Genomic DNA, 26,748 nt, shown 5'->3' with positions numbered 1-26,748 from the left:
GCTAAAACTGCGCCGGTGCCGTAGCCACTGGCGTCAGTGCGGATTTCTGTCGGAGCGGAGGGCTCAAAATGGGCGAGGACAGGAGGTGTGGTAAGCAGCGTGATGAGCTGCGAGAAAGCAGACACTTGTTGAGAGCCCCAACAAAAGGAACGTCCTTCTTCAGGAGGTCAGTCAGGGGACGGGCAACATGGGCGAAATTTTGCACAAACCTGCGGAAGTAAGAACAAAGGCCTATAAAGCTCCGAACATCTTTGGCACAAGTGTGTACGGGAAAATTCTGCACAGCACGAACTTTAGCGGGGTCGGGGCGAATTCCTGACGAATCGACGAGGTGCCCGAGCATGGTTATTTGGCGGTGACCGAAGTGGCACTTGGATGTGTTGAGCTGCAAGCCAGCGGTACGAAAAACAGAAAGAACAGATGAAAGTCTTTCAAGATGAGTCGCAAAAGTTGAAGAGAATACGATAACGTCATCCAAGCCGCACAAACAGATGGACCATTTCAGACTAAGCAAGAGCATGTCCATCATCCGTTCAAAGGTCGCCGGGGCATTGCACAAGCCAAATGGCATTACTCGGAACTGATATAGGCCGTCTGGTGTGACGAATGCGGTCTTTTCACGGTCGATTTCATCCACGGCAATTTGCCAATATCCAGAGCGAAGGTCTATAGATGAAAAATAAGTGGCACCATGGAGACAATCCAGAGCATCGTCAATGCGGGGGAGTGGATATACATCTTTTTTGGTGATCGTGTTTAGATGACGATAGTCAACGCAGAATCACCAGCTGTTATCCTTCTTTTTGACGAGAACAACAGGGGACGCCCACGGGCTGGAACAGTGTTCAATAATCCCTTTGGCAAGCATCTTGTCAACCTCGCTCTGGATAACTTGTCGCTCAGGGGGCGACACCCGGTATGGGCGTCTGCGAACAGGTGCTGCATCGACGGTATTTATCCGATGCGTCACGACCGTGGTTTGACACAAAGGGCGATCGTTTAGATCGAAAATGTCGGAGTAGGACTCGAGGAGGCAACGGAGCTGTGCGGCTTGTTGGGTTGAGAGGTCCGGTGCAGTCATCTTTGTAAAGTCGTCGGTCGGGGCTGATGCAGAAGGCGCAGAATGAGCAGTGGTCGAAGACGGTGCAACAAATAGAGCAGAAATGTGGCACTCGTGCGTTGGTGACAACGTGGCAAGAGACATGCCTCGAGGAACTACTTGCGGGCACTGTCCGAAATTTAGGATGGGAAGACATGCCTGATTGTCCACAACAGAAACGATGGTGTGTGGGAAGGAGACATTGTGAGAAAGCAGGACTGACGTCGCGGGAGTAAGGACATAGTCTCCGTCAGGTACAGGTGGGCTGGCTAAAACAGGGATGAAGGTTGCTGCAAGAGATGGCAGGCGTATAAAATCCGCGGAACAAAGCTGAGCTGGAGCTTGAGCAGGAAGGTCAATGGGAACAGGTAGGGGTAGGTCAAGTTGTACAACTCCGGCGGAACAGTCAATCCGAGCAGAATGGGCGGACAAAAAGTCGAGTCCGAGGATCACATTCTGAGGGCAACGTTCAAGCAAACTAAAGAAAACGGACGTGTGGCGACCGGCGACACTGACACGAGCAGTACACATTCCAAGCACAGCCGGAGTTCCACCATCGGCGACCTGAAGCAGTCGAGTCGGAGCAGGAGTAAGTACTTTTTTCAAGCGCGTTCGAAGCTCCGCACTCATGATGGAAATTTGGGCTCCAGTGTCGATGAGTGCTGTAACGGGAAAACCATCCACGTCCAGAAGGTTCCGATTAGTAGGCAGGGTCAGCAGAGGAATTTCAGGCCGGTGTTGTAGAGCAGCGTCACCTCCAGGAGCTGCTCCAGTTGGTTTCCCGTCGGAGAGCGGCGACGGTAAGCTGGGGATGGAGAGCGACGCAGCTGAGGCGAACGGGAGCGGCGACTATGGGGTGATGGCGATCGGCTGGTCGTGGTCGCTCGAGCGTTGTCAGGTGCGTCTTCAACCTCGGTGGAGAGTGATGGCGGGCGAGGATTCAGTGGGGAGCGGCGGTAGGCGGGAAAGCTTGGTCGTGAGTGGGCTGGCCAGGAACTTCGACAGTGGCGAGAGATGTGGCCCACACGTCCACAGTAAAAGCAGATGGGTCTATCGTCATGGGTGCGCCATTCGGCCGGGTTGCGATAGCTCGGATATGGACCGTATTGGCTACGCGGAGCAGGGGCAGAGGCAGCAGACGAAGCAAAGTCAGGACGGCTGGCGGAGCAGATGGATGGAAGACCTACATTGGCAAGTTCTTGGCGAATGACCGACTGAATGAGGGACACAAGCGGCCGGGAATCGTCAAAGCACTGCGTCACTGGCGTGGCGGGAGACGCTGCTTCGATTTCTCGCCGAACGATACGTACGACGTTCTCGGAGGAGGTGGGCTCACGCGGTGGACAGATGTCTTCGCACGTCGATGAAGCTGCGGTATTAGGTAGACGCGTAAACTGTCCAACTATGCGGCGACTCTTGGCGTCTTCAAAGCGGCGACATTCGTTAATGATCTCGTTGACCGTTGTGATGTTCTTATAAACAAGCAGCTTAAACGCGTCGTCCGCGATGCCTCTTAAGACCTGGCTGACCTTGTCTGCCTCTGCCATATTGTTATCTACTTTGCGTCAAAGAGCGAGGACGTCCTGGATATACGCCACGTAAGATTCAGTGGACGTCTGTACACGGGTCCCAAGGTCCTTCATCGCAGCACGTTGGCGGCCGACGGGTTTGCGGAACAAATCTCTAAGTTTCTGTTTACACTGGTCCCAACTCGTAATCTCTTCTTCATGTGTTTCGAACCAGACCCGTGCTGTTTTCTTCAGGTAGAATATTACATTAGCCAGCATAAGCGTGTTATCCCACCTGTTGTGTGCGCTGACCCGTTCATATTTCTGTAACCAGTCATCGACGTCCACGTTGTCAATCCCGGAAAACATGCCAGGGTCGTGAGGCTGGGCCAGGATGACCGTCGGTGGCGACGACGGGGCCGCGGGTGAACTCTCTCCTTCGGATGACATGGCGGCCAGGTTACGTCCGCTGCGGAGCTCCGTCTTGCTCGAGTGATTACCCCGCACGTCCACCAATGATGTTACGGGAAGGAAGAAGCGTTCGTCTATTTACAAGTGGCTTTTAATGGCTGAGCCAACAAGCGTAGAGCAGCGATACTGCTAAACACTTCTTCGTCGTCGCTAAGACCACCGTCAGCGTCGTCTTCTTTCCACATTACCGACTGTGACAATATTATTGCGTGGCCTTCGGTACCCAGCACACTCCACCACTTTGTAGCGAAGTGACGCAGCCGTGAGATATCAGACGTATCAACTCACCAGGGAGAGGGAAGAAGAATGGGGATGATCTCTGGCAGGGGCAAGTCCAAAGCCACAGGTACGACGACGAGAAGTAGCATTTCAATACCTAAGTTTATTCACACTTGAGATTTATTTTAAGTTAACAATGTATAAAAATATTTACAAACAGGACGATGTCATACCCATCGTCGTCGGCCTGCCTGACCGGCTTGGTCTCCCCTGGTGAAGTTGCGCCGTGTCTGCTGCTTCTACTCGCTCACTCTTAAAAACTACGCGAACTATCCCTTAAATAAGTTTCCCCAGCATCCAAGGGACCCACGGACCGGCGGGAGGCGCAGGCTTCTCCACCAATGGGTTACTTCGTTACTCTGACCAATCAGGCAAGCCGACATCATCCAATAAGCGGCAGAGTTCAAGGGGTCAAGAAATGGTCGCGTCAGCACTCCGTACACAAAAGCACTCTGACCATCACTAATCAGCTTTTGACAGCCGAGCGTGGGACGAGGAAGCGTCAAGTGCGCGTGTGACAGCAGGTGCGGCGGCCGGGCGGCAGTACATGCCCGGGGCCGTCGAGGTCATTCGGGGTACAAAGGTTTTCCCCCTGCGTCAAGGAGCCCACAAAATTCCCGGAAAGCAAGCAAACAGGCCCGCGCTATACTCGTTTCGCGACACAATATTGCCACATGCAGTGGCACAGCAAGGGGACTAAAGAAGACAACGCGGTTCGTCTCGGCATCGCGCATCAACGGTTTCGTTTCGTGAAGGACAAACGCCTGGATCCCCATTCAGTGTATATACTTCAGCAGAGTATACGCGACATTTTGGTGGAGCTGGCTGGGTACACCCCACTTATGCAGGAGACCGCACTGGGCAGCAAGAACCTCGCACAATTGGAGTTGACTCCAGTTCACCGCACAAGCCGGCGAATCCGAGGCTTCGCCCTAGAATTTGGAAGCCTCCGGAAAAAGTGATGACTACGACCACTGCGACTTCTACGGAAAGCGTGACACCGACTTACCTAATGCTGCTGAACCCCCAAGTGCCGATGGCTTTTCATGGCGACATATTTGACGACATATTAGCCCCGATCCCGCGAAAACTGCCGCTGTAGCCACATTTCAAACACCGACCGACAAGATAGGTATCCGACGCTTCCTCGGCCTTTGCGTATACTACCGGCGTTTCATCAAAAAATTTTCGAAGATGGCGGAGCCGCTGACTCGACTCACGAGGGACGACGTATCGTTTGTCTGGGCCTCAGGAAAAGAGACTGCTTTCACTGAGCTTCGACAGCGTCTGGTGTCAGCACCAGTTCTGGCCCACTTTGACGAGGAGGCGGACACGGAAGTTCATACAGACGCCAGTAACGTTGGTCTTGGCGCGGTACTTGTACAACGGCAGGAAGGTATTGAAAGAGTGATCGCCTACGCCAGTCGCACACTATCGCGTGCAGAGACCAACTACACCACTACGGAGAAAGAGGGTCTTGCCGTCGTATGGGCGCTGGCCAAATTTCGACCTTTCCTCTACGGCGGCCCATTCAAAGTTGTAACCGATCATCACTCGTTATGTTGGCTTGCAAATCTGCGGGACCCTTCTGGACGACCGGCACGGTGGAGTCTACGCTTGCAGGAGTACGACGTGACCATCGTGTACAAGTCGGGCCGCTTACACGAAGATGCTGACGCACTCTCGCGCGCCCCTATCGACACTACCGACCAAGACATTGAGGACGACGGCGTTTTCCTTGGGGCCGTAAGCGTTACTGATTTGTGCACACGGCAGCGCTCAGACGACTCAGTGCGACCTATATTCTAACATCTAGAAGGACGAAACCCATCAATACCCGGGCACATCGCTCGAGGATTGTCGTCTTTTTGTTTACGACATGGCGTCTTGTATAAGAAGAACTCCGCTGCCACCAAGACATACCTTTTGGTCGTTCCAGCAGACCTCCGTGCCGAAGTTTTATTCGCCTGTCATGACGAGCCTCCATCTGGCCATTTGGGTTTTACGCGCACGCTTGATAGAGTGCGCAAATCCTACTACTGGCCGAAACTTGCCGAGTGTGTTAAGCGGTACGTCCAAGCCTACTGTGAATGCCAGCGCCGAAAGTCGCCAGCTGTGAAGCCTCCGGGATTACTGAATCCGATTGACCCACCTGGCAACCTTTCGACCAGGTCGGCATGGGTCATCTGGGCCCGTTTCCACTGTCATCTTCTGGCAACAGGTGGATAATCGTCGCCACAGACCATTTAACGCGATATGCTGAGACAAAGGCGTTGCCTCGAGGCACCGCTTCCGAGGTTGCCCACATTTTTTATACACAACATCATCCTACGGCATGGCGCCCCATCGCACGTCATCACAGACCGAGGCAAAGCCTATACAGCGCGGCTCATTGAAGACGTTTTTAAACTCAGCTGCACAACCCACCGACGGACAACTGCCTATCATCCACAGACAAATGGCTTGACCGAGCGACTGAACAAAACGATGACTGACATGCTGTTTATGTACAGTCGCGTCCAGTCTTAGGGTGAACACGGCTCACCGTGGCCGCGCTCCGCGGGGTGCCAGTGCGTCCGGCGCGGCGGCGCAACGAAGCGAAGCTGCGCAAGCGCACACGGACCCAGGGCAGGTGCTTCGCGTCATCTGCTACACCGCTGGAGCGCACCGCCTCTTGCTTTGCTGTACACTTCGCCAGACCCAGGTGAATGAGTGCCCGAGGCGGCATTGCGGGAGGGCGCACTTCACTAATTGGAGCATTTTCCAGCTGGTTCCGTCTACAGCTTGTGAACAGCCTGCTTAATCAATATACATAAGCAGAAGCAAGCACATAAGCTTGCTTCTGCATGCAGTGAGTTATGCTCACCACATAAGTCACATAGCATGGTTTTTATAAGTGATGAGGGTAAAAATGCAGTCATTTCTTCGCGCTCTTTTTAGGCTGGGTGGGGCGTAGAGGCGACGCTTGATAGTTGTATCAGGGACGTCACCCAGCCTGAGGCTGTTCTTATTTGCTCGAACGGTGGCGGTCGGGTTTGCAGCAGCCGCAGCAACAATGGTCACTCTTTGCCGTACTTTACGGGGAGCATCCGCAATTCTTCCATCCTTCTTGTAAGCCTGGACGATTCTATTTACAGTTTTCAGTAGCCGTTTTGTCATCTCCGATATAACGCGTTGAGAATTGTTTTGTAGGCACAGATCTACAATGCGTCGTTTTTCTTTTTCCAGTACCCGCGACATGGCTAGTTTCCAAAGCGCACCGGGGAAATGAAATTATCCTGCACTGTTACAGCGTTTTTATCGCCGAAGTGCCATGGCAACCAGCAACCGAACAAAATGCAATTCATCATGCAAGTCGACGGAAATGCGTTTAATGGAAACACCTCTGGTGTCTTTGGATTCGGCGAGTCGTCCCAGAATCTGTAACTCCTGAGTGGCCAGTCACTCAGTTGAGTAGTCGTTGGCTGCACCGCATCAACATATTAAGCTAGGATGGGGTAGCATGACCTACGCAAAAAAGGGGGAGGGGGCTCAGCGGTTGATCGGGCTGACGCCCGTGATCAGTTACAAAGTAGACTGGCATTAACACAGCAATCTGGCTTAGACGGGGCTTAGCGTTTACAAACGGCGAGTCCGTTTGCCGACCAGCGGTATGCTGTGGGCAGACGACACCATGCCGGCCACATGACCGCCGGTTTAAATGCCGTGGCCACCTTCGTCCAACACACGGACCGGCCACTTCCCCACGACGGCAACAGCATCGCTTGTCTTGGGCCAAGGGTTCCTGTGCCGTACTCATATTTGGGTTTTACCCACTCCGCATAGCCCACCCCCGCCTACCCCCTAAAAGAAAGAAAGAAATAAATCCCTCCTAATCTCCAAATTTATCCGATGCCCACCTCTATGGCGTAACTCCATGTGTCGCTTGGGGACGTATACCGCACAATTAGCAAATGATTATGTGCTAGTGAGAATATGCATATAGCCCATTCTGAGGAAGTACTGAAATGAAATAGAAGCAAATAATGTCTTAACTACCCGGAAGACGTATTTAAGCTGGAAAACAGACACGTAGATTATAGATTTTCCACTTTATTTACCTATTTGAAACGGACGGAAACAGCATTCGCATGCGGCGTGCATTGATTCCAAGGAGAAAAAAACAACAAACAAAAACGTCGGTGCCATATGTTTTACTTCACCTAATCAATGTAATCAAATAATTGACCGACGATTCCTCAAAATGAGAATGCTACATCTCGCGTCAGGTAGCCGTCAAAGGACCGGCACCGCTTCGGTGATTTTACACAAGCTGTGACAGCAAAAATTAATTTAGTTTTTTTCTAGGATGCAGAAAGATGAAAAGGGGGAGTAAAATTACCGCCAAATCAGTGGCTATGCCGGGGAGAGCACTTTCCTACATCGCGTAAAGCGCTCCATGCTCTCCTACCAGTGACATTAACGCGTCAAAGAGAGTGCGAAGCAGCTGAGATCACTTCTTAGTTGTTGTCGAAGTAATAGTATTGCCCTCCTTAATGGTAAAATCCATGGCAAACATGATGATGCATGATTGAACAATCGCTCTCTAACTTTATGCGAAATTTATAGGGGGTTGCGGTAGTTTTCTTAAGACAATTAAGCACATTCGTTCTAGCCTCAAGACATGCGCGAAACGGCGCGCTAAGTTCATCACATTATGACTCGAACCAAGAGCGCGCCCAATAGTTTTCTCGGTATGCACCACACCAAGTGCTGTGAGAGTAAACTAAGAGGGCCCCAGCCTAATAAAGAGCGCAAAAGAATGACTATTTTTACCCTCATCACATATAAAAAACATGCTAAGTGACTTATGTGGTGAGAAGCTTGCTTCTGTTCATGTATATTGATTAAGCAGGCTGTTCACAAGCTGTAGACGGAACCAGCTGGAAAACGATAAAATTAGTGAAGTGCGCCTTCCTGCAATGCCGCCTGGGGCCCTCAGTCACCTGAGTCTAGCGAAGTGTACAGCAAACCAAGAGGCGGTGCGCTCCAGCTCTGCACTGTAAAATAATTTACACCCCGAAGGGTTTTTTTGAGTGTCTATAACTAACCCCCTAGCACCCCTTTAAAAGGGTTTTTAAATGAGCCATCACACCCTTATGCTGGGTATTATTGATTGAAGTAACACCCTTAAGTTGGAAGGTGCTTTGAACAGTATAACACCCTTCGTGTAAAGGGTGCAAGGGTGTTTTCAGGATATTTCTGTGAGGGTGCAAGGGTGTATTGCAGTGTTGAAAGGGTGCAAGGGTGTTTTGAGCAGTTTGTCATAAGGGTGTAAGGGTGCTTTGAAAAGCTTTGTAGAAGCATGCTGCATTGTTTCTAGTGGACGAGCCTGCTTGTGGGGCAAGAAACAAAAGATTTAATACACCAGAGTACGAACAGCTAATTTATTTGTACCTTACTTCTCGTATTCCGCTTTATGAGCTGAAATAAACCTTCTTGCAACACATTTTGGGAGTGATACATTCACATTTAGAAAGAGGTGCTCTAACACACAGGATATATTATATGCTTGCTTGGCGTAACTGAAGTCAAAAGCCCAATAGGCAGCCATCATGGCAGTGGTGCCCTCCTGTGCATCGATGACTCTAGGCAGCTGCCTCTTCTCGGCAAACAAGAAGAGCTCATCAGCAGCTTCAAGGGTATTGCCGCAGTACACAACGCAGGGTGTACATGGCTTGTCTTCATCCTGTAGGAAGACGAAAGTACACTAATCCTTCTGCTCCACTAATATGGGACTACTAAAAGCTTACTCTACTGACAAGACCACAATGCCCTGTTTACTTCCAGAATTGTTATCATTTCAAATGAACAGTGCACATGTGTCGTTTAATAGGCTAACCTCAATCCGTAAATTAAAAGAAATAAATCTGAAATGTAGTCTTTCCTTTGCCTGCAGACCAACACAGTGGCAACATGACTTAAAGAGATACAAAATCATATCTTGTAGGTTTTCTTCAATCCTTTTTGTCGGCAATTTACCTGTAGCCAATTTTCGATTAAATTTATTTTTAGAAGTTACGTACACAGAGAATCAAAATTCAGTGAATTATGCTAGTTCGATGCAACAGAGAAGCTCTTCCAATGAGCGCATTTGCGTTTACACGAATGTGTCAAATGCCGTAGAACAAATGTGATACGATTGCTATAAATTGGAATTATACGTCACTAAAATTATGAGAAATTATACCGATAGTATTATAAATTATGTAAATTGCAAGACATGTCTTACATCGTTATGTGGAACTTTAGCAAACTTACCATATGCACAAACATTGTGTCGACTGCCTTGGGCTCGTTTAAAATTTTGGATAGGAGCTGCAGGATTCGCACAGCCCGTATATCTGAAGAAAAAAAAAACATGAAGTCATGACCTTTTGCCTTCCCAAAACACAATAGAGTGATGCTTCACTTTATGAATTTCGCCTTTCTTTACTACCTTTGTATCAAGCAGACAGAGGCAGCATGCGTGGTACTTGGATTATGTCACTTTGTAATGGTAAATAAAGCGACTTTACATGATTACCCAACAATTAATTTTTAATGCTTTAAGTATGGTATGTATCTATGATGTATTTGATGCACCAGTTTAACAACTTCCAGTTGATAGTACTAGTACAATCTTTGAAAAAGAACAGGGAGGCTCTACCAGCTGTGCCATTAAATGGCACAGCTGATTAGTGACAATGATTAGTTTCAATTAGTGACAATGGTCAGATTTTTAGCAACGAGATGGTCTGCGCTTGAACTGTAAGACCTTCTTTGTGTGTTACTGCTTCTGCAATTGTCAAACAATCAACTGGCAGCTCAATTTGTTCTGTTCGTCGAACCATAGTTACTGTTCAGCATATTTTGCAAAAAGACAGCCAAACAGCGCTACTGCTTGTCGGACATCAGTGACCAGTAATGTCCTATCTCTCCCCACCCCTTCCTTTAAGTTCACTCATGATTCGAATTGGTCTTAAAATAGAAGAGCAGAATTGCAGCTGTGCAAACCTAAATAGCCGCACATCGCAGGCAAATAGGTTAGCAAGCAAAGTCCAATGGAAAGCATATCAAGATTTTGGTGCACACTTGTCACTTACGCTTCCTGCGCCTTGCTGAACCACTTGAAGTGTGGGCCTCAATAACACGCGTTATGTCTTTCTTTTTGGCCCCCAATACTCCTCTCAAAGCGAGGCACTGCGTCTTCTCGAAGCCGCTTTCAACACTTTTTGCGCCATCCTTCTTTATAAGGATGTTGAAGTCTTCAAGGAACTGAAATATAGTTGAAATAAAACATGCACTATACTTTCTAAGCTCACATACAATCAAAACGTCACAGATCGAAACCACCGCTAAAGTAGGCAAGAGTATAATGGACTTCAACTGCAGGCCGATTGCATCAGTGCATAATACATTGCAACTGTAGAGATGAATTGCAAGAATGGACTGACTGCACTGAAAGATGAAGCAAACAAAAACGAATTAGACAGCACCGTTTATGCATATGAGTACAGAGCAGTCCAAGTGTTTTATTCAAGCAGTCGTCTTCCTGCTAGCAATATATCGAGCCCTTCAGTTCCTCAGATTCTCGCTCACGAGCTTACATATACAGTGCAATGCCTGCTGTTGACAGTATTTTCCACACCTGTATGTATGACCGTGAGTGACGATTATTGGGTGACACTCTGACAGCTAAGTTTACTACAGATACACAAACGTCCATGAAAGTGAACAAGAGGAGAGCTGCCACCGTAGCTAAACAGGTATAAAGCATCGCAACTTCATTGCTATCATTGTCATGCAAAAGTTTTGGGTTTTACGAGTCTTTTTTCTCATCTTGATTTCACTTGTCATTAATATTACAGTTGGTTATTTCTTCTGTTCTTTCCTTGATTTATTGTTTATTGGCTTTGTTTTCTTGCAGTATTCTTGCAGTGGGCTTCCCAATAGCTTTTTCCGGTTCATTTATATCCTTTTTTTTTATCTCAAGGGGTGCATATTCTGCAATTCGGCATTGTAATGTGGAATATTTGAAGTGGTGGTCATCACTTGCACGAGAAATCGCAGTCTAAAGAAATCAATTATTCACTTCAGGGCACATATTTCAATTGTAAAATACAAACCGAGCAGTAACACGGTCATGTCTACTGCGTACAAACCTAAACACAAACACTACTTTCAAAATGTCAATCCTTAAATAGTGCTACAAATTACATTCGCATTTCAGTTACGCTTCCCAGAAGCCTTCCTCCAGCAGTAGCAGTGGCATCACACAAACCAGTGTGAGATATTTCTCCGACATGCATTTAAAGCACGTAAAATAGGGAGAACTGGACAAACGTGGGGCTCTGTGAAAACTCTATCGAAGCATCCGTGAAGCATCCGTGATTTTTTTAGGCAGGTGATCTAGTTTCGTTGATTTGCTTGAATAAAAAAATACGACATTGCACAAGGTTACTGCAATACATTCAACCATAGCACATTCAGTTATGAAATATTGCCTATTGTGGCACAAGTTTTAAGGACTTTGCATTGAAGTGGCCCTATTGTGTACAGAGCCATCAAACCAGTCAGGTACCAACTCGAAATTTACGCAGGACACAGCTCCCTATAGATCACAAGAAGGTGTTTAAGTAAAGAAGCATTGAATAATGCAAGACAACTGATGCAAGGTGAGCGAGGAGATTTATAAGGTCAACGAAGAAGAATTGGCAGCATGAAAAAGATTTGCATGGTGCGAGGCTCCCATGCGCAATGTGTTCAGAACCCTTTCATATTGCAAAAGCATTCTGCAACTGTCGGAAACAAGGAAAGCCAGAGCTTAGAGCTAACTAGCGTTCCCCCTGTCAGAACCTTGCATGCGAGCTGATAACGCACATACTGTCAAATTTTTGTTGCTCTCACTGCTTAAGAGGAGAATCAGTGGCATAGAAGATGCACAGCTGTAACAAGGGCATACCAAGAGCACTGAGTGCTCTTTGGTGCTCATTAGGTAAAATGATAACATGCCCAAACAGAAAATGATAAAATGTCCTTCAATGATATAGTTTAGATATTTGATGTTTCTTTCACTAGGACCGATATGTTTATGACATCGCCAATAGTGGAAAATTTTGTGCACACTGAATGAAGTCAACAAGAAAAGGACACAAAGACCAGTGCAGGCTGACAACTGAAGTTTTATTCATAAAAACAGCCCATATATACCCACGAGACTCGTCACATGATCAGCACGCATGGACAACAGAGAATCCGTTCCACATGATAACACACATAACATCATAGTAGAACACTATCGTCTAATATTGAGAAAGTTGATTTCACTTTCATACAAAGCGACAGACGGCTGGCTAACTCAGTCTCCCTGTATTCTAGATATGTGCCAAGCTTCTGCAGTTTCTCTTGTCTAATTAGGACTAACATACAAAATAGTGTTTTTTTTAAACAGTAGTTTACACATGCTCAATGAACGTTGTGCACAGTGCATGGCCAAATGCTTACAGGGCCTTCCCTTCAAGCTGGCCAAGTGTTCTCTTCTCTTAACTTTACATTTATGCATCGGCTAGCCTGACCGACATAGTGATGGCCACACTTGAAAGGAAGTTTATATACCACTAATAAGTGCCAGGTGCATCACGTGCACCAGTTTTGAAAATGTAAACAAAATGTGGTATAGAAAATTTCTTTCACGTGTAGGCAGCACTACCTCGGTCATACTGGCCAAGGCATACACGAAAGGTTAGAGTAGTTGGCCAGCTTGAAGGGAAGGCCCTATATGCATTTGGCGATGCGCTGCGCACAATGTTCATTGAGCAGCGTAAACCACTGCTTGACAAAACTGCTATTTTGTACGTTTGTCCTTACCAGACAAGAGAAATTGTACAATTTTGGCCCATATCTAGAATACAGGGAGCATGTGTTAGCCAGCCATCTGTCGCTTTGTACGATAGTGAAATCAACGTGCTCAATATTAGGTGATAGTGTTCTATTATGATGTTATGAGTGTTGTTATTATGTGGAACGGATGCCCTGTTACCCATGCGTGCTGATCATTGTGACTAGTCCCGCGGGTATATACGGGCTGTATTTAGGAATAAAACTTCAGTTGTCAGTCTGCGCTGGTCTGGGTCCTTTTCTTGTCGACTTCGTTCAGTGTGCACAAAACTTTCCACAATGAAGTCAAACCAACTAGCCCACCTTTCAGTTTTATTGTATCGCTAACAGTATTATGCATGCATTGTTTTTTCTGCGTCTGCCCATTAAAATTCGCGAGTTTGGTACTCTCTGCTTCATCATCACAATAACGCAACATTTGGCAAGCAGAACAATGTGTGCATGGCAATAGCATGGTCCTCAAATGTCTCATTTATATGCATTTATTTTTTTGCGGTGTAGCGGCTGATGTGCTTGTGCTCTAGGAGAAGCACACATACCCGACTGCACTTTATGCATGCAAATAGCAAGATCAGAGGAACTTTCTTGCGCCTGAGAATAATATTTATTTAGAAGTACAGCTAAGCTGCCACGTTACTTGCCGAAACCTCCAAAAGCTTTTCACTGATAGTTCATGACACATGAGATATGTAATGAAAGCACGCACCCATTCTATGTCCGCCAGGTACGGATACTTCTCCATGGCTACCACAGGTGACATCCGGCACAGTTCCTTAACCCTCGCAGAGTGTGTCAGTTGCAGCCTGGAGAGCATTTGCGGCCTGTCAGGGTTTGCCTTTTTACATTCGGCAACCAGCCAGGCTTCATGGTGCGCAAGACTGCAGCTGTCTTCACCACTGGGCACCAAACGTTGTGACTGCACATCGAAACATGAAATGCATCTTCTCAAGATGGAATGGAATGATAGATGTAATTAATGGAATAGCGATCCTTTAACGAGTATTTAGGTAGAACGTGCAGTATGATGCCCTTACCAAAACGGGTCCCACTTTTCCACGCTGCAATACTTCGGGAGCAGCACCATTGGATGTTCTTGGCCGCTTTGCTGCAGTGCCATACTTCTGTCGGTTAATTACCACTCTATCCGTGGCCAGCTTCCGTCGTTCATTTTTGAACTTTTGCCGCAGCATCACAACCCAAGAAGCCTGCAATTTCAAATAATCTTTAAGAAACCAGCATTCCTTCTTTCGCTTTCATGACTGAAGTGAAGCAAGAAAGCCCCTTTTGGTTCAAAACACCTTAGCACATTACCCAAAAAAGAAAAAAATATATATATACAGTCACTACACAAAACGTATTTCATCCTAGTCCAATGACTGCCGTATAGCACTCAATGCTCTGCAATAAATGACCAACAGAAGACATCAAATTATTGTGAGGATACAGCGTGCCAGCAGCTCCTATAATGAAGTTTGTTCTTTTTGCATATACAAAATTTTTAACAATTGTGACAGCACATTCGTAATATTTTAACTTGATTGCTCAATGAGGTGGACATAAGCTACACGTTACATCAAAATACATAATTGAATAATTCTCGTTCAGTTTTTAAGAAATTACTTTACAACCAATATTGAACCTTATGGCTTGTAGTCAGTGCAATTGCAAGGCATATCTACTTGCAACAAATTATGAGGCGGGTTTGATGTAAAACATGTAACGTTTCACTTTTTAAAGAAAACACCATTTTATGCACTATATAGAGCACAAAAAATAAACAAAACGCCGATGTACTTCTTTGCCCACTTTTGAAATGAATATCCTGAAACTGGTGTAATCCGAGAAATCACTTCAGGTGAATATGCCTTGTGAACTCATTGGCTACAAATTATAAGTTGCAATATGCCCCAAAATGAGTTAAAACCCAATTAGTAAATTTTCTTTCACTGCTGTACATCACAAGAGATATTGGCAAATTCTGTATAGTCTACAGAACACAGCTGGTGTACTTTTTGTAAACTTAATATGATGCATCACGGTTTGTGTTCAATATTTCAGATATTCTCATATAGCAGCAAAGAAAGATTAGGCTTCTGAGTCACATGTTTGGCCAGCTAACATAAGCTCTATGCTGGCACAGCACATAAATACTACTAACTTGTGTTTTTTCCTCACACCTATGAAAATGACTTTAACGGATTCAGTCGCAACAGTTAACTGTCTTCACATATATGACTGGCAGAGTTTGTGGTACTGTGCCAAGAGCGCTGTCTGCCGTACGACGCATCCAGTGCCGTATATCGCGAAAGCGAATCTATCTTCAAAAGTGATCACCAAAGAGTACCGCCTTTGATATGTTGAAAAAGCACTAAAATACAGGATTAACGCAGAACGACCAGGGAAATAAAAAAGAGCATGCACAAATACCATCTAATGTAAAATACTAAGCAATTAAATACCAGGTCTCAAAATAGCTGGCTCTTAATGCTTCTAATGTGCAGCCTTCTTGCTCTGTATGTATTCTAGCTTGGCTAAAATAAGCACTCGCTAGTTACTATATCCTCCACCTTACAGGTACTTTTCAGAGCTACCGAAGGTACGAGGCATACACAAGCAATATCCTTGCGCAGTATCTAATAGTTCCACATGCTACTACTTAATTAATGGCAAAATTAGAGAGTTGTCATCGCTTGGTACAAGATACGTTACAAGAATAGATGATGTGTTAGGACCTTTGCGCATGCACATCATGTACAGCAAAATTCAGCAGCCGCTCAGCAGACGATGCGGTGCAGATGAACACATCTCGAGGGGCATTCAGCCTTCTCATTGGCTAAGGAGTCCAGCAGCTTCCAGCACTGTAAATTACTTGCGATAGTTTGGGTAAGCACTCGCCAGTCTTCCTATGTGACTTCCTTTTAACCTATATTGCCATTGATTACTAACGGCTATTTCATTACATATATGTATATTTAAAGCTTCATCACAAAGGAGATCACTTACTCTGAGCAGATTAGGAAAACAACATAACTCATGCATTGGTATCCCAGCCCAACAACAAAAGGAAAAAATACACAGGTATTCTGCGATACCACTCACATGTCCACTGCCACACGGGTCAGCAAGCTCTGGGTAGCGGCACACTAACATGGATGCAGCGCCCTGGTAAAACTTGTGCGACGGATACCTGCAAAATATTTAACTTTCTGCAATAGTACATCTTTCTAAAAGTAAATAAATATTGCAAGTGATTTTTAAATTTCTGCTTGCAAGTTTACTCACATTGTGTGTGCAATCATTTCTTGAAATAAGGAGTCAACAATCCTTGTTGTGATGTATGATGTTATTGGTATGTTCTCCTTCACTACACCATTGAGGAAATGAAGGTCTGGGAGAGCAAAAGCCATCCCATCATCGTCCTCTTGGCTAAACAGCAACAAACGCAGAATTAATTACTGCTACTACACAGCAACAAAACTGCTCATAGTTCTCATGTTATCAGGGCGAATAACAATGTTTTCAAAGGTCAAGCTACTAAGCGCACCAGTGGTATTATACAACCATTGTGTAATATGTTGGTATCTGCTCAACAATCTGATATTAGGTTTTACTATCACTCCTTAAAGAGACCGACAACCACTTTTTACGGTACTAGTTTTGAAAGATGTTTAGCGCAATATAAACCTTACTGGTCAGAATGTCCAATGCCACAGTGAAAGCACAAGATGTTCCACATTTTCCGCATCTAAACTTATTGATCTGCAGTCGCGAATGTATTATGAATTTGTATGGGGGAAACATGCTGGAAACATTGATAAGCAAGCGCAATAGTTATTCTACGCTGGCGTTGTTGGGAGCCGGCAGGATCTCCAGGTAGTGCTAGTCATGTCGAGCTGGCACCCATTGATAGCATAAACCGATCGCATTTTGCATCTCACAAGGAGACCAGAGAACTTGGGGTACTTATTCGCAAACTTGCACGCGTACAAAAGCCCTCATGTGCGCCGCCATACAATGAGGGTTGCCACAGCTCACCATGGTGTTGGGGTTTCACTCATTACTACGATAGTAACGCCATCTATGTGTTACATTCTTTTAGATCATAAATTCCACATGAAAAAGCGTAAACACCTAAATAATATGCTGATGTTAAGACATACATCATGAAGGGACAGCGCAAGATGGCAAAAGGCAGGAAAAACACAGAACAGCGCTGAACTCATAACTATGAAATCACAACAAACTTTATTAGAAGGCATACACAAACTTATGTACTACCACCCACACCCACGTGTTCTCCCATCATGGCATAAATGTCAGGGCACAGGCATAGACACAAAATCCTGTAATCTAATGCTACAATATGAGGCAGTTTGAAATTCAAATTCACTGTCATACAAATTTATTGATCGCATGCTTACACAACGCAATCTTTTTTCCCCAATATAGTAGGCTTCAATAATCTCCCTCGTAGACTGATTGCTATGCGCGGAACGTATTGTGGTGTCTTCATAGATTGGAGTGCACCCATCAGAGCAGTGCCGTGCGACATGCGGGTAGGCATTACCCTTTAGCGAGCGCCTATGCTCTGATAATCTAATGTTTAGGCATCGGCCTGTTCCGCCGATATAGACGGGACTGCAGGAAAAAGGAAGCTCATAAACAACTGCCATTCTACAGTGTACAGGTGGGGAGGTGTGCTTAACAGTGTAGCCTTTCCCAGCATGAATGGCGACAACCTGGTACAACTTCCTATCAATCTTACTGCAAATTTTAATCATCTTGTTAGGGGCAGCAGAAAGAACCTTTACATCAAACCTGCCTGCTACATTCCTGAGGCTGTGCGATAGTTTACATATGGAATTATATCTACTTTACTTTTCTTGTCAGCAAGCTCTGGATTATTCATTCTTGTGGGCGCTCCTAATTTTACACGCTTAGCAAGCTTCGGTACAGTCATGCGGATGGCATCCTCCCGAAAACGTGCCGTTCTTAAACGCCTCCAGTTTAAAAAAAAAACTTGGAAGTCTGGTGAAAACAGAATTTCGAAATTGCGGGAAATATAACCGAAAAAGCAATGCCCTTTTTTACCAACTTCCAATGTGCAGAGTTAAAACTTAAAATTGTTTTTTTCTGACTTTGGACAAAACATCCCGCACACTTGCTTATCAGTTCGGTTAAGCCTTGTATCTAAAAATTGTAGCTCGTTCTTATCTGGCATGCACTTAAGATCTAACCCTGGGTAACATTTAATGAATACTTGAAGTACATCATGAACCATTTGTTGGAAATGAGAATTCTTCACAAAGGCCAGAAAATCATCAACATATCTTAGCACATTGATTGTTTGGTCATCTAGGGTACTATCTAGCATAGGTGCTCGCTAATGGGCAATGCCTACCCACATGTCGCGTAGCACTGCTCTGAGCATGGGTGCACTGCAATCTATGAAGACACCACAACACATTCCGCGCATAGCAATCGGACTACAAGGGAGATTGTTGAGGCCTAATATATCAGGAGGCCTACTATATCAGGCCTACTATCGCATTGTGTAAGCATGCCATCATTAAATTTGCGTGACAGTGAACTTGAATTTTTAAACTGCCACATAGTGCAACAATAGATTACAGGATATTGCATTTATGGCTGCACGTTGATATTTATACCATTGATAGGAGAGCATGTGGGTTTGGGTTGTGGTACATAAGTTTATGTATGCCTTCTCATTTCAGCGCTGTCCTGTGCGTTTCCTGCCTTTTGTCTTCATCGTCTTGCGCTGCCCCTTGAAAATGTTCAACCAGTAGCAACTCGCCCAAATGTCGATTCTTCTACTTAAGCAATACACACGGTGCACCTAATATTTGCCCTATGTACAGAAATCATGTTTACGTAGTCAGCTGTCTACTTTAGTATAAAGGTTCCACTCCAAGGTGGCACTGTATGCCGTTTTTCTAGACATTCTGGGCCCCTTTATATTTCCTACATAAACCATGAACAGCATGCTCAATTCAAGATCTATGAATTATCACCGTTTCAATTCCATCCACATTTCGTGGCATGTTATGCGCGGTTGTCGGTCCCTTTAACTTGCTCTTAAAAAAGTTTATTGTGTAAACGAAAGTGTGCAGCACACAAAGCAAGTTTGTTAGCAGAAAAGTGGTTAGGTTGAAATGTTGCAAACAAGCATAATTTCAAGCAACCAGAACTGATATTGACAGCTGCGTTTTACTGCTCTGAATTTAATATACTCGATGTCCTATACACCAAAGCAAGTTTCCCAGTGTTGTCTGCAATATAACACGCATGTAGCATATTGTCGACAATACCAGAAAACTTCCATCACAGCGGAGCACTCTTCATGTTGACTAAATCCTATCTCGGTTTGCTGCTGCTGCATTATACCAAATACATATTGCAAATTCATCTATATAGCACAGTAGAAATCAGAATCCAATCTTCCAGACCCGCCCATTGTGGAAATTATGTAAGCTAATTGTGATTTCACAATACCGCAAAAATTATTGCAGATACACAAGCAAAGCAAGGACTGGTTATACTTTAGTAAGGTTAGGCATGGGAGCCATGCTCAGCACTCTGTACCTTGAAGCGATGTTGAAACTTCTATCAAGGCTGCTTGCTGAATTCTCTGGACCATATAAACTCGGCTCCTGCAAAGAGCAAATAAGTGTCGTTGGTCTGATACACAATGCTATGACACACAAAATGGAATTCAAACAAACTTTTACTTAAACCTAAACTTGTGCCACCATGACATCTCACCGACTAGACTGTCACTGATGCAGTCCATGATTTGAACGATCATAGTCATCAGCCCATTTTAAGTCCCCTGCAGGACGAAAGCCTCTCCCTACGATCTCCAATTACCCCTGTCCTGCGCCAACCGATTCCAACTAGCGCCCGCGGATTACCCAATTTCATCGCCCCACATAGTCTTCTGCCGTCCTCGACTGTGCTTTTCTTCTCTTGGTACCCATTCTGTAAACCTAATAGTCGAACGGTTATCTAGCCTGCGAATTACATGACCTGCCCAGCTCCATTTGTTTCTCTTAATGTCAATTAGAATATCGGCTACACACGTTCACTCTGGGATCCAAACCGCTCTCTTCCTGTCTCATAACATTATGCCTAGCATTCTTCGTTCCATCGCTCTTTGCGCGTTGCTTAACTAGTCCTCAAGCTACTTTGTCAGTCTCCAAGCCTCTGTCTCATATGTCAGCACCGGTAAACTGCACTGATTGTAAACCTTCCTTTTCAATCATAATGGTAAGCTTCCAGTCAGGAGCTGACAATGTCTGCCATGTGCGATACAACAACACATTTTTATTCTTCTATGAATTTCCTTCTCATGATCAAGGTTCCCTGCGATTAGTTGACCTAGGTAAACGTACTCCTTCATAGACTCTAAAGGCTGTCTGGTGATCGTGAACTCTTGTTCCCTTGCCAATCTATTCATCATTATCTATGTCTTCGGCATATTAATCTTCAACCCCACTCTTCCGCTCTCTCTGTTAAGGTCCTGAACCATTTGTTGTAACTCGTCTGCAATATTGCTGAACCGAACAATGTCATCGGAAAACCGAAGGTTGCCAAGATATTCGCCGTCGATCCTTACTCCTAAGCCTTCCGAGTTTATTAGCCTGAATACTTCTTCCAAGCACGCAGTGAACAGCATTGGAGAGATTGTGTCTCCTTGTCCGACCCCTTTCTTTAAAGGTATCTTCCTACTCTTCTTGTGCATAATTAAGGGAGCTGTGGAAACTTTGTAGATATTTCCCAACATATTGGCATAAGCGGTCAGTAATCCTTGATTATGTAATGACTGTTGGTATCTCTACTGAATCAAATGCCTTTTTCGTAATCTATGAAAGCCATAGAGAGAGGCTGATTGTGCTCTGCGGATTTCTAAATAACCTGCTTGATTACATGGATGTGATCCATTGTAGAGTATGCCTTCCTGAAGCCAGTCTGTTCCCTTGGATGACTAAAGTGCAGTGTTGCCCTTATTATATTGCAGATTATCTTGGTGAATTTTTTATATAACACTGGGAATGTAGTCAAGAGTTCGACGAAAGTTCGTCTTGTCGTACGGGTCCCGAGACGTTTCTGTGTTATTTTCACCTTGACTTCGTCAGTGACCGCAATTTCTTCATAACACTGGGAGTAAGCTAATGGACCTGTAATTTTTCAATTCTTTAAGTCTCCCTTCTTGTGGATTAGTCTAATGTTTGCATTCTTCCAGTTTTATGGTACCCTCGCAGTCAATAGACACTTCGTGTAGAGACGCCAGTTTTCCATGCATTATTTCTACTCCATTTTTGAAAAAATCGACTGTTATTCCATCTTCTCCTGTCGCTCTACCCCGTTTCATGTCTAGCAAGGCCCTTCTGACCTCATCGCTAGTTATAGGAGTTTCTGTACCCTGCTCATTACTGCCTCAAATGAAGGCGTTCCGACTCCTCTGGGTACTGTACAGGGATGTATATAATTCTTCCACTGCTGTTACCATACCGTCGAGATTGCTGATAAAACGACCCTGTTTATATTTCTGTGCATACATCTTGGTTTATCCTATGCCAATCCATCAGTGCAAATATTGTCATTCTGTACTAGTGTCCCAAGGATCACTGAAGGATGCTCGAGCAACTTAACAGCAAGATGCATGCATGACGCACAAGACAAGGCCTTTTCCCAACTTCAGGTATAGGGGGCACACTCAGTGGTCCACCTGGAGCACTCTGCCTTTTTAAAAAATGAATTTGCACAGCTAGTGCAGATACTAGAACACATTTAAACTGCTGCCTCTGTATTGACAGCATGAACTGATTTGTTTATTTGACAATGACTTCTATCTACCTCTTAGGACTGGGACACCTGAATGTAGAGAATTTTAAAGGAAAGTTTTATTTGATTAACAGCTGTGCCATAAACAAGATGAGCTGGGAAATGGAGCCAAAACGTCGCAAACCTGGCATTCTCACAACTACCAGTAAGCAGAAAGATGCAAATGCGTGAGCGACTCCTCTCAAGTCCTGGATCACTTTCTAAATCGTAGCCCTACCTGTTTTATAGTTCAATGCGTAAATACAGGCGTTAACTTGAATGGTGCACCCCTGACTCCTGTTTGCTTTTACACGCAATTGGAATCGTGTGCACACAAAGTTTGTTACAGGCTACCAGTTGGGTCAATGTATCGCAAGTGTACCAGTTCGCTTGTTTTTAACGAACTTACCTGCGGAACTGATTCTCAAATACGTTGGAGCGGCAGCCCTAAATTAAATGTGAGGATTTGGATTATCAGACATGCGGTAGTGTGGGCCTCTGAAATAATTTTGACCACCTGGGGTTCTTTAAAATGGACCTAAATCTAAGTAAACAGGCATTTTTGCATTTCGACCGTATCGAAATGCAGCCACCATAGCAGGGATTTGGTCGATTGACCTCGTGCTTAGCATCGCAACACCATAGCCATTAAGCGACACGGCGGGTATCGGTAATCTTTTATGACGGTTATAATTGTTTTAAAGCTATATACATCGTGTTCAGCCAGGAGAAAGAAACAGAATGCAGGCAATGATAAATTTCACGAAAGAAAAACTAATTGTGCTATAAGAAGTAGTGTAGAATTGTGGGCTTCTTAGGTATGTATAATAGCTGTTCGAAAAAATGCATTTTGACGTATTGCGGCATTGATTACGCATTGCAGCAGCATGGTTTGTTATAAACGAGAAAAATGTTGTTTAACTGAACAATCATCGTGTTGCACAAACATTCACTTATTTCACCTTTGCTGCACCGCAAATCGGTCAACATGTTAGACGGGCTTGCTTCCCACAAGCCCGAAAGATGAAAAAAAAAATGTAAAAGGCAAGCTAGTCTAACATTCTGAGCGATGTGCTTTGCTGCAAAGGTGACATATTTGTGCGTCACTGCAAAGGTTCAGTTCAACAAACTTCGTCTCATTTATATCAAAGCGTGCTATAAATGGTCCATATATCTCTGGATCGAACCCCGACCACGGCGGCTGCATTTGAATGGGGACGAAATGTGAAAAACCTGTATCCTTAGATTTAGGTGCACGTTAAAGAAACCCGGGTGGTCTAAGTTTCCAGAGTCCCCCACTATACGGCGTACCTCATAATCAGGTTGAGGTTTTCGCACCTCAACCCACATAATTTCATTCTGATCGAAATGCTCTACACACTATATTTTTATTTCGACTGCTGAAATGTGTAGTAATGTATGGTGCAATAAAAATCGCAATGCATCTGTTGGTAATTTTTATCTGTGCCTTGGAATAAGAAAACTGCCAGTAAATTATTTGCAATAGTAATGAAAGATTGGTGCCTTTATACTGCAGTATTAGGTATGAATAATAATCTTGTAAAATATTCTGCATAGCATACTTTCACTTGCGCGTGCAAAGTTCTGAGTGCCCTCATGGCATCTTTTTTTTTTCAGAAAAGGATCTCTTGGCATTCAGGTGAAATACCGCGATTTTTATAATAATCTAAAGTAGTATTCCTTAATGTGAACTTGGCTATCAGGGTGCCCAGGTGCATAAATCTGCATTGCATTTTTCACAATTAAATTGAACAGACCAAGCAGCCCATCTACACACATAAAACAAAAATTTAACAAAATATGCAGAAACAATAGTTAAAGGGTACTGCAAGGGAAATCATACCATTCATAGGAATCAGCTGCTGACATTCACCATTAGCTTCACCACAAATGTAAAAGCTATGGGCAGGTACTGCAGTGCCTACAGTAACAAATGTGGCCAGTGTCACAAGCAATCAGCACATACTTTTCATTAGGAGCTCAACTGTACATTCACTGTGCAATACTACATTGCAAAATACAAGATAATCCAACAATGTATAAAACAATGCACTAGTATTATTATGACCAGCATTTTTGAAAATTGCAACCTGCAATGTAAAACCCTCTCCAACCAGCTTTACACAATTATATACTTTATTTTTCCTTTGAAAAATACCATATTTACTCGAATTTAATGCACACCTTTTTTCCGATAAAACGGGCCCAAAAATTGCACGCGCGTTAGAATCGAGTACGACCCTAAATCCACGTTACCATATCGCCATTGGCAATCGAAAAATTGCCTCTTCCTACGCGCTTCTAGCCTAGCTGCCGTAACTTCCTTCATGTGCAGACTTCCATGTTGTACGTGTAACCAGGCGCTGGTGTAACCTAGTCTGCCGCCTGTCTTCCCGTTTTCTGCGTTTATTCAATCAGCTGGAGGCGCCAACTGCGAAGACACGCCGAGTCATCATGATGCCGCATTTAAGGAAAGTTATGTGCGCGGAGACGGACGGAAATCGGGCCACATCACGAGCGTTTGGAGTTCCTGAAACTTGCGTGCTGGACTGCCGCAAACTGAAGAATATTTTCGCCAGCAAAGCAACAAGGAAGGGTATCAGAGGACCGAAGCAGGGCCGCTTCGCCGAAATAGAAGAGCTGCTTGCGGTATATGTGCAAGAGCAGTGACCGGCACAGCGGCTTGTCACGAAAGATCTGCTCAAAGTACGGGCGATTCAGTTAGCCGTGCAGGAAGGGGCTAACGCGGAGTGACTCCAATATCATGGGTTCGCGGTACTGAAATATTTCTATCTCTGCTATTAATGAGGCGACTTGAAAAATTTTTGCGGCAGAACGCTCCCTAGAGGACAAGTAACTTCCAGTGCATAACGAAAATTTCCTATAGGGCCTGGTGAGGGACCCTTTATTGTGACATGCCTCAAGCAGTTTGCGTGCTTTTTATCTCTGCTCTTGCCAAGAGCTTTCATAATGCCAACGTGTGGCTTGCACTTGTCCAAATTGGATGTCGCAGTACATATTATCATTAGATACCTTTCATTAGGCCGCTGCTTCCTGCACATGGCAGGTGTTAGCCCTGGCGTGCCCAGTTTGACACAAATGCCAACAACACAAGAATGAAGGCACCATAATTGTTTCAATGTGCAGCACTCACCTCTTCAATGCATACTTCTGCCTCATGTACTGGCTTGACAACTCGCACAACAGCCATATCAGGGATAGGATCCTCGTCCAACAAATCCACAAAATCATTGAAGTCTTTGTCAAAAATCTGTAGAAAATATAATATTCTGCATCAGAAAAACAATACGACACGAACCACAATATTCAATTTTGACCTGCGTTATGATCCCAGAAGACTCAAGAGCTGCTATCATGTCTTACCGGCTCCTTTAGATATTTAGCTAGTTGTACAATATTTACATCCCTTCAACAATGCACAGTGCTATAATTTATAAAATTTGCTCTATCAACTACCTTATCGCACTTGCATCCCTTTAAAACACTCTCAGTGCTCAGCGATTCAAACACAATAATTCGCCCGCAAGGTAGCCGATGCTTTTTGCGCCATAGATGGGATCAGAGTGATCGTTGGGAGGCCAAATGCGTCGCAATGAGTCACGACAAATACCCTTACCTTCATCGAACACTACAACGCACAAGTTCGGTGTCCCCAGCTCCCAGCGCTGGGGCAAAAAGCATCGGCCGCCATGCGGGCTCATTATCATGTTTGAACCCCTGAGCATTGCAAGGTGCTGTAAAGTACCACATTTCTGTCTTTCCACAAACAGTATACTAAAATTGTCACAATGCGCCAGAGAATCCAAAACAGTAATTTCTCATTCGCAAGCTTCTCTGTTGACCGGACTGTGAATTGTATTACATGAATATAAAAGAATAATGAAGCCTCATTTTTTTATGAACTGAGAAGTACACACATTCCCTCTCAATTTGTTTAGAACTAAAAAAAGTTATATACGATTTTCAATACTGTTTTAAAGTTTCAGTTGTTCAGAACGTTCTAACCATAGGTCGGCCTAGTGACTCAACACTACACTCATCGCCGACTTCACGGGATTGAGATACAGCGTTAATGAGTGCCGGTGAGTGTGAACTGATCCGTACACGAGACTTAATGGGAATACGAACGAGTGTCGGTGACAGTTACTCCAGTGTGAAATTGAGCGAGTGTTGGCGTGTGCGAGTAGATGCATGTGTGAGCAAGTGCCAGTGAGGGGGAGTAGACCGAGTATGAGCGTGAACGGGGGCTGCAGGTGTGACGTGACTAAGAACACGAGTGAGTGTTGGTGAGTATGAGTGGCTGGGAGCGGTAACGTAAGTGCACATGGGTGTGAGTATACATGGCCTGCTTAAATATCGGTGAACAAGTAGGAGAAAATCGGCTTATTCAGCCGACCTACGCTTAAAACGGTTAAAATTCGTGAAGCTTACCTGAAATCTGTCGGTATCAAAGTTGATCTCTGCAGCCAGAAGACTGCAAACACTGGCAGATGCCTTGAGAGCACGCAAATTGGGCTCCTCTGTAAGCCGCATCTTCCTCCGAGCCCCATTGGCACCCACAGTCACTAGGCATGTGACAGCAGTCAT

At 44.9% G+C, this 26,748-nt stretch overlaps 1 protein-coding gene across 1 annotated transcript; it reads right to left on the bottom strand.

Moving 5' to 3' along the window:
* Position 1: 1 nt before the first annotated feature.
* LOC139047897 (uncharacterized) lies at positions 2-26,748 on the bottom strand. Its single transcript, XM_070522074.1, has 11 exons — positions 26,593-26,748; positions 25,295-25,411; positions 19,879-19,946; positions 16,558-16,701; positions 16,375-16,462; positions 14,310-14,480; positions 13,982-14,191; positions 10,482-10,653; positions 9,658-9,740; positions 8,913-9,085; positions 2-209 (listed from the first exon to the last, which is right to left on the bottom strand). Exons 1-11 carry the CDS (start codon positions 26,746-26,748, stop codon positions 2-4), a joined length of 1,590 nt encoding a protein of 529 aa, XP_070378175.1.

Source organism: Dermacentor albipictus, chromosome 7, assembly GCF_038994185.2.
Source record: "Dermacentor albipictus isolate Rhodes 1998 colony chromosome 7, USDA_Dalb.pri_finalv2, whole genome shotgun sequence".
NCBI lineage: Eukaryota > Metazoa > Arthropoda > Arachnida > Ixodida > Ixodidae > Dermacentor > Dermacentor albipictus.
This window is presented reverse-complemented; position numbering and strand designations above follow the sequence as displayed.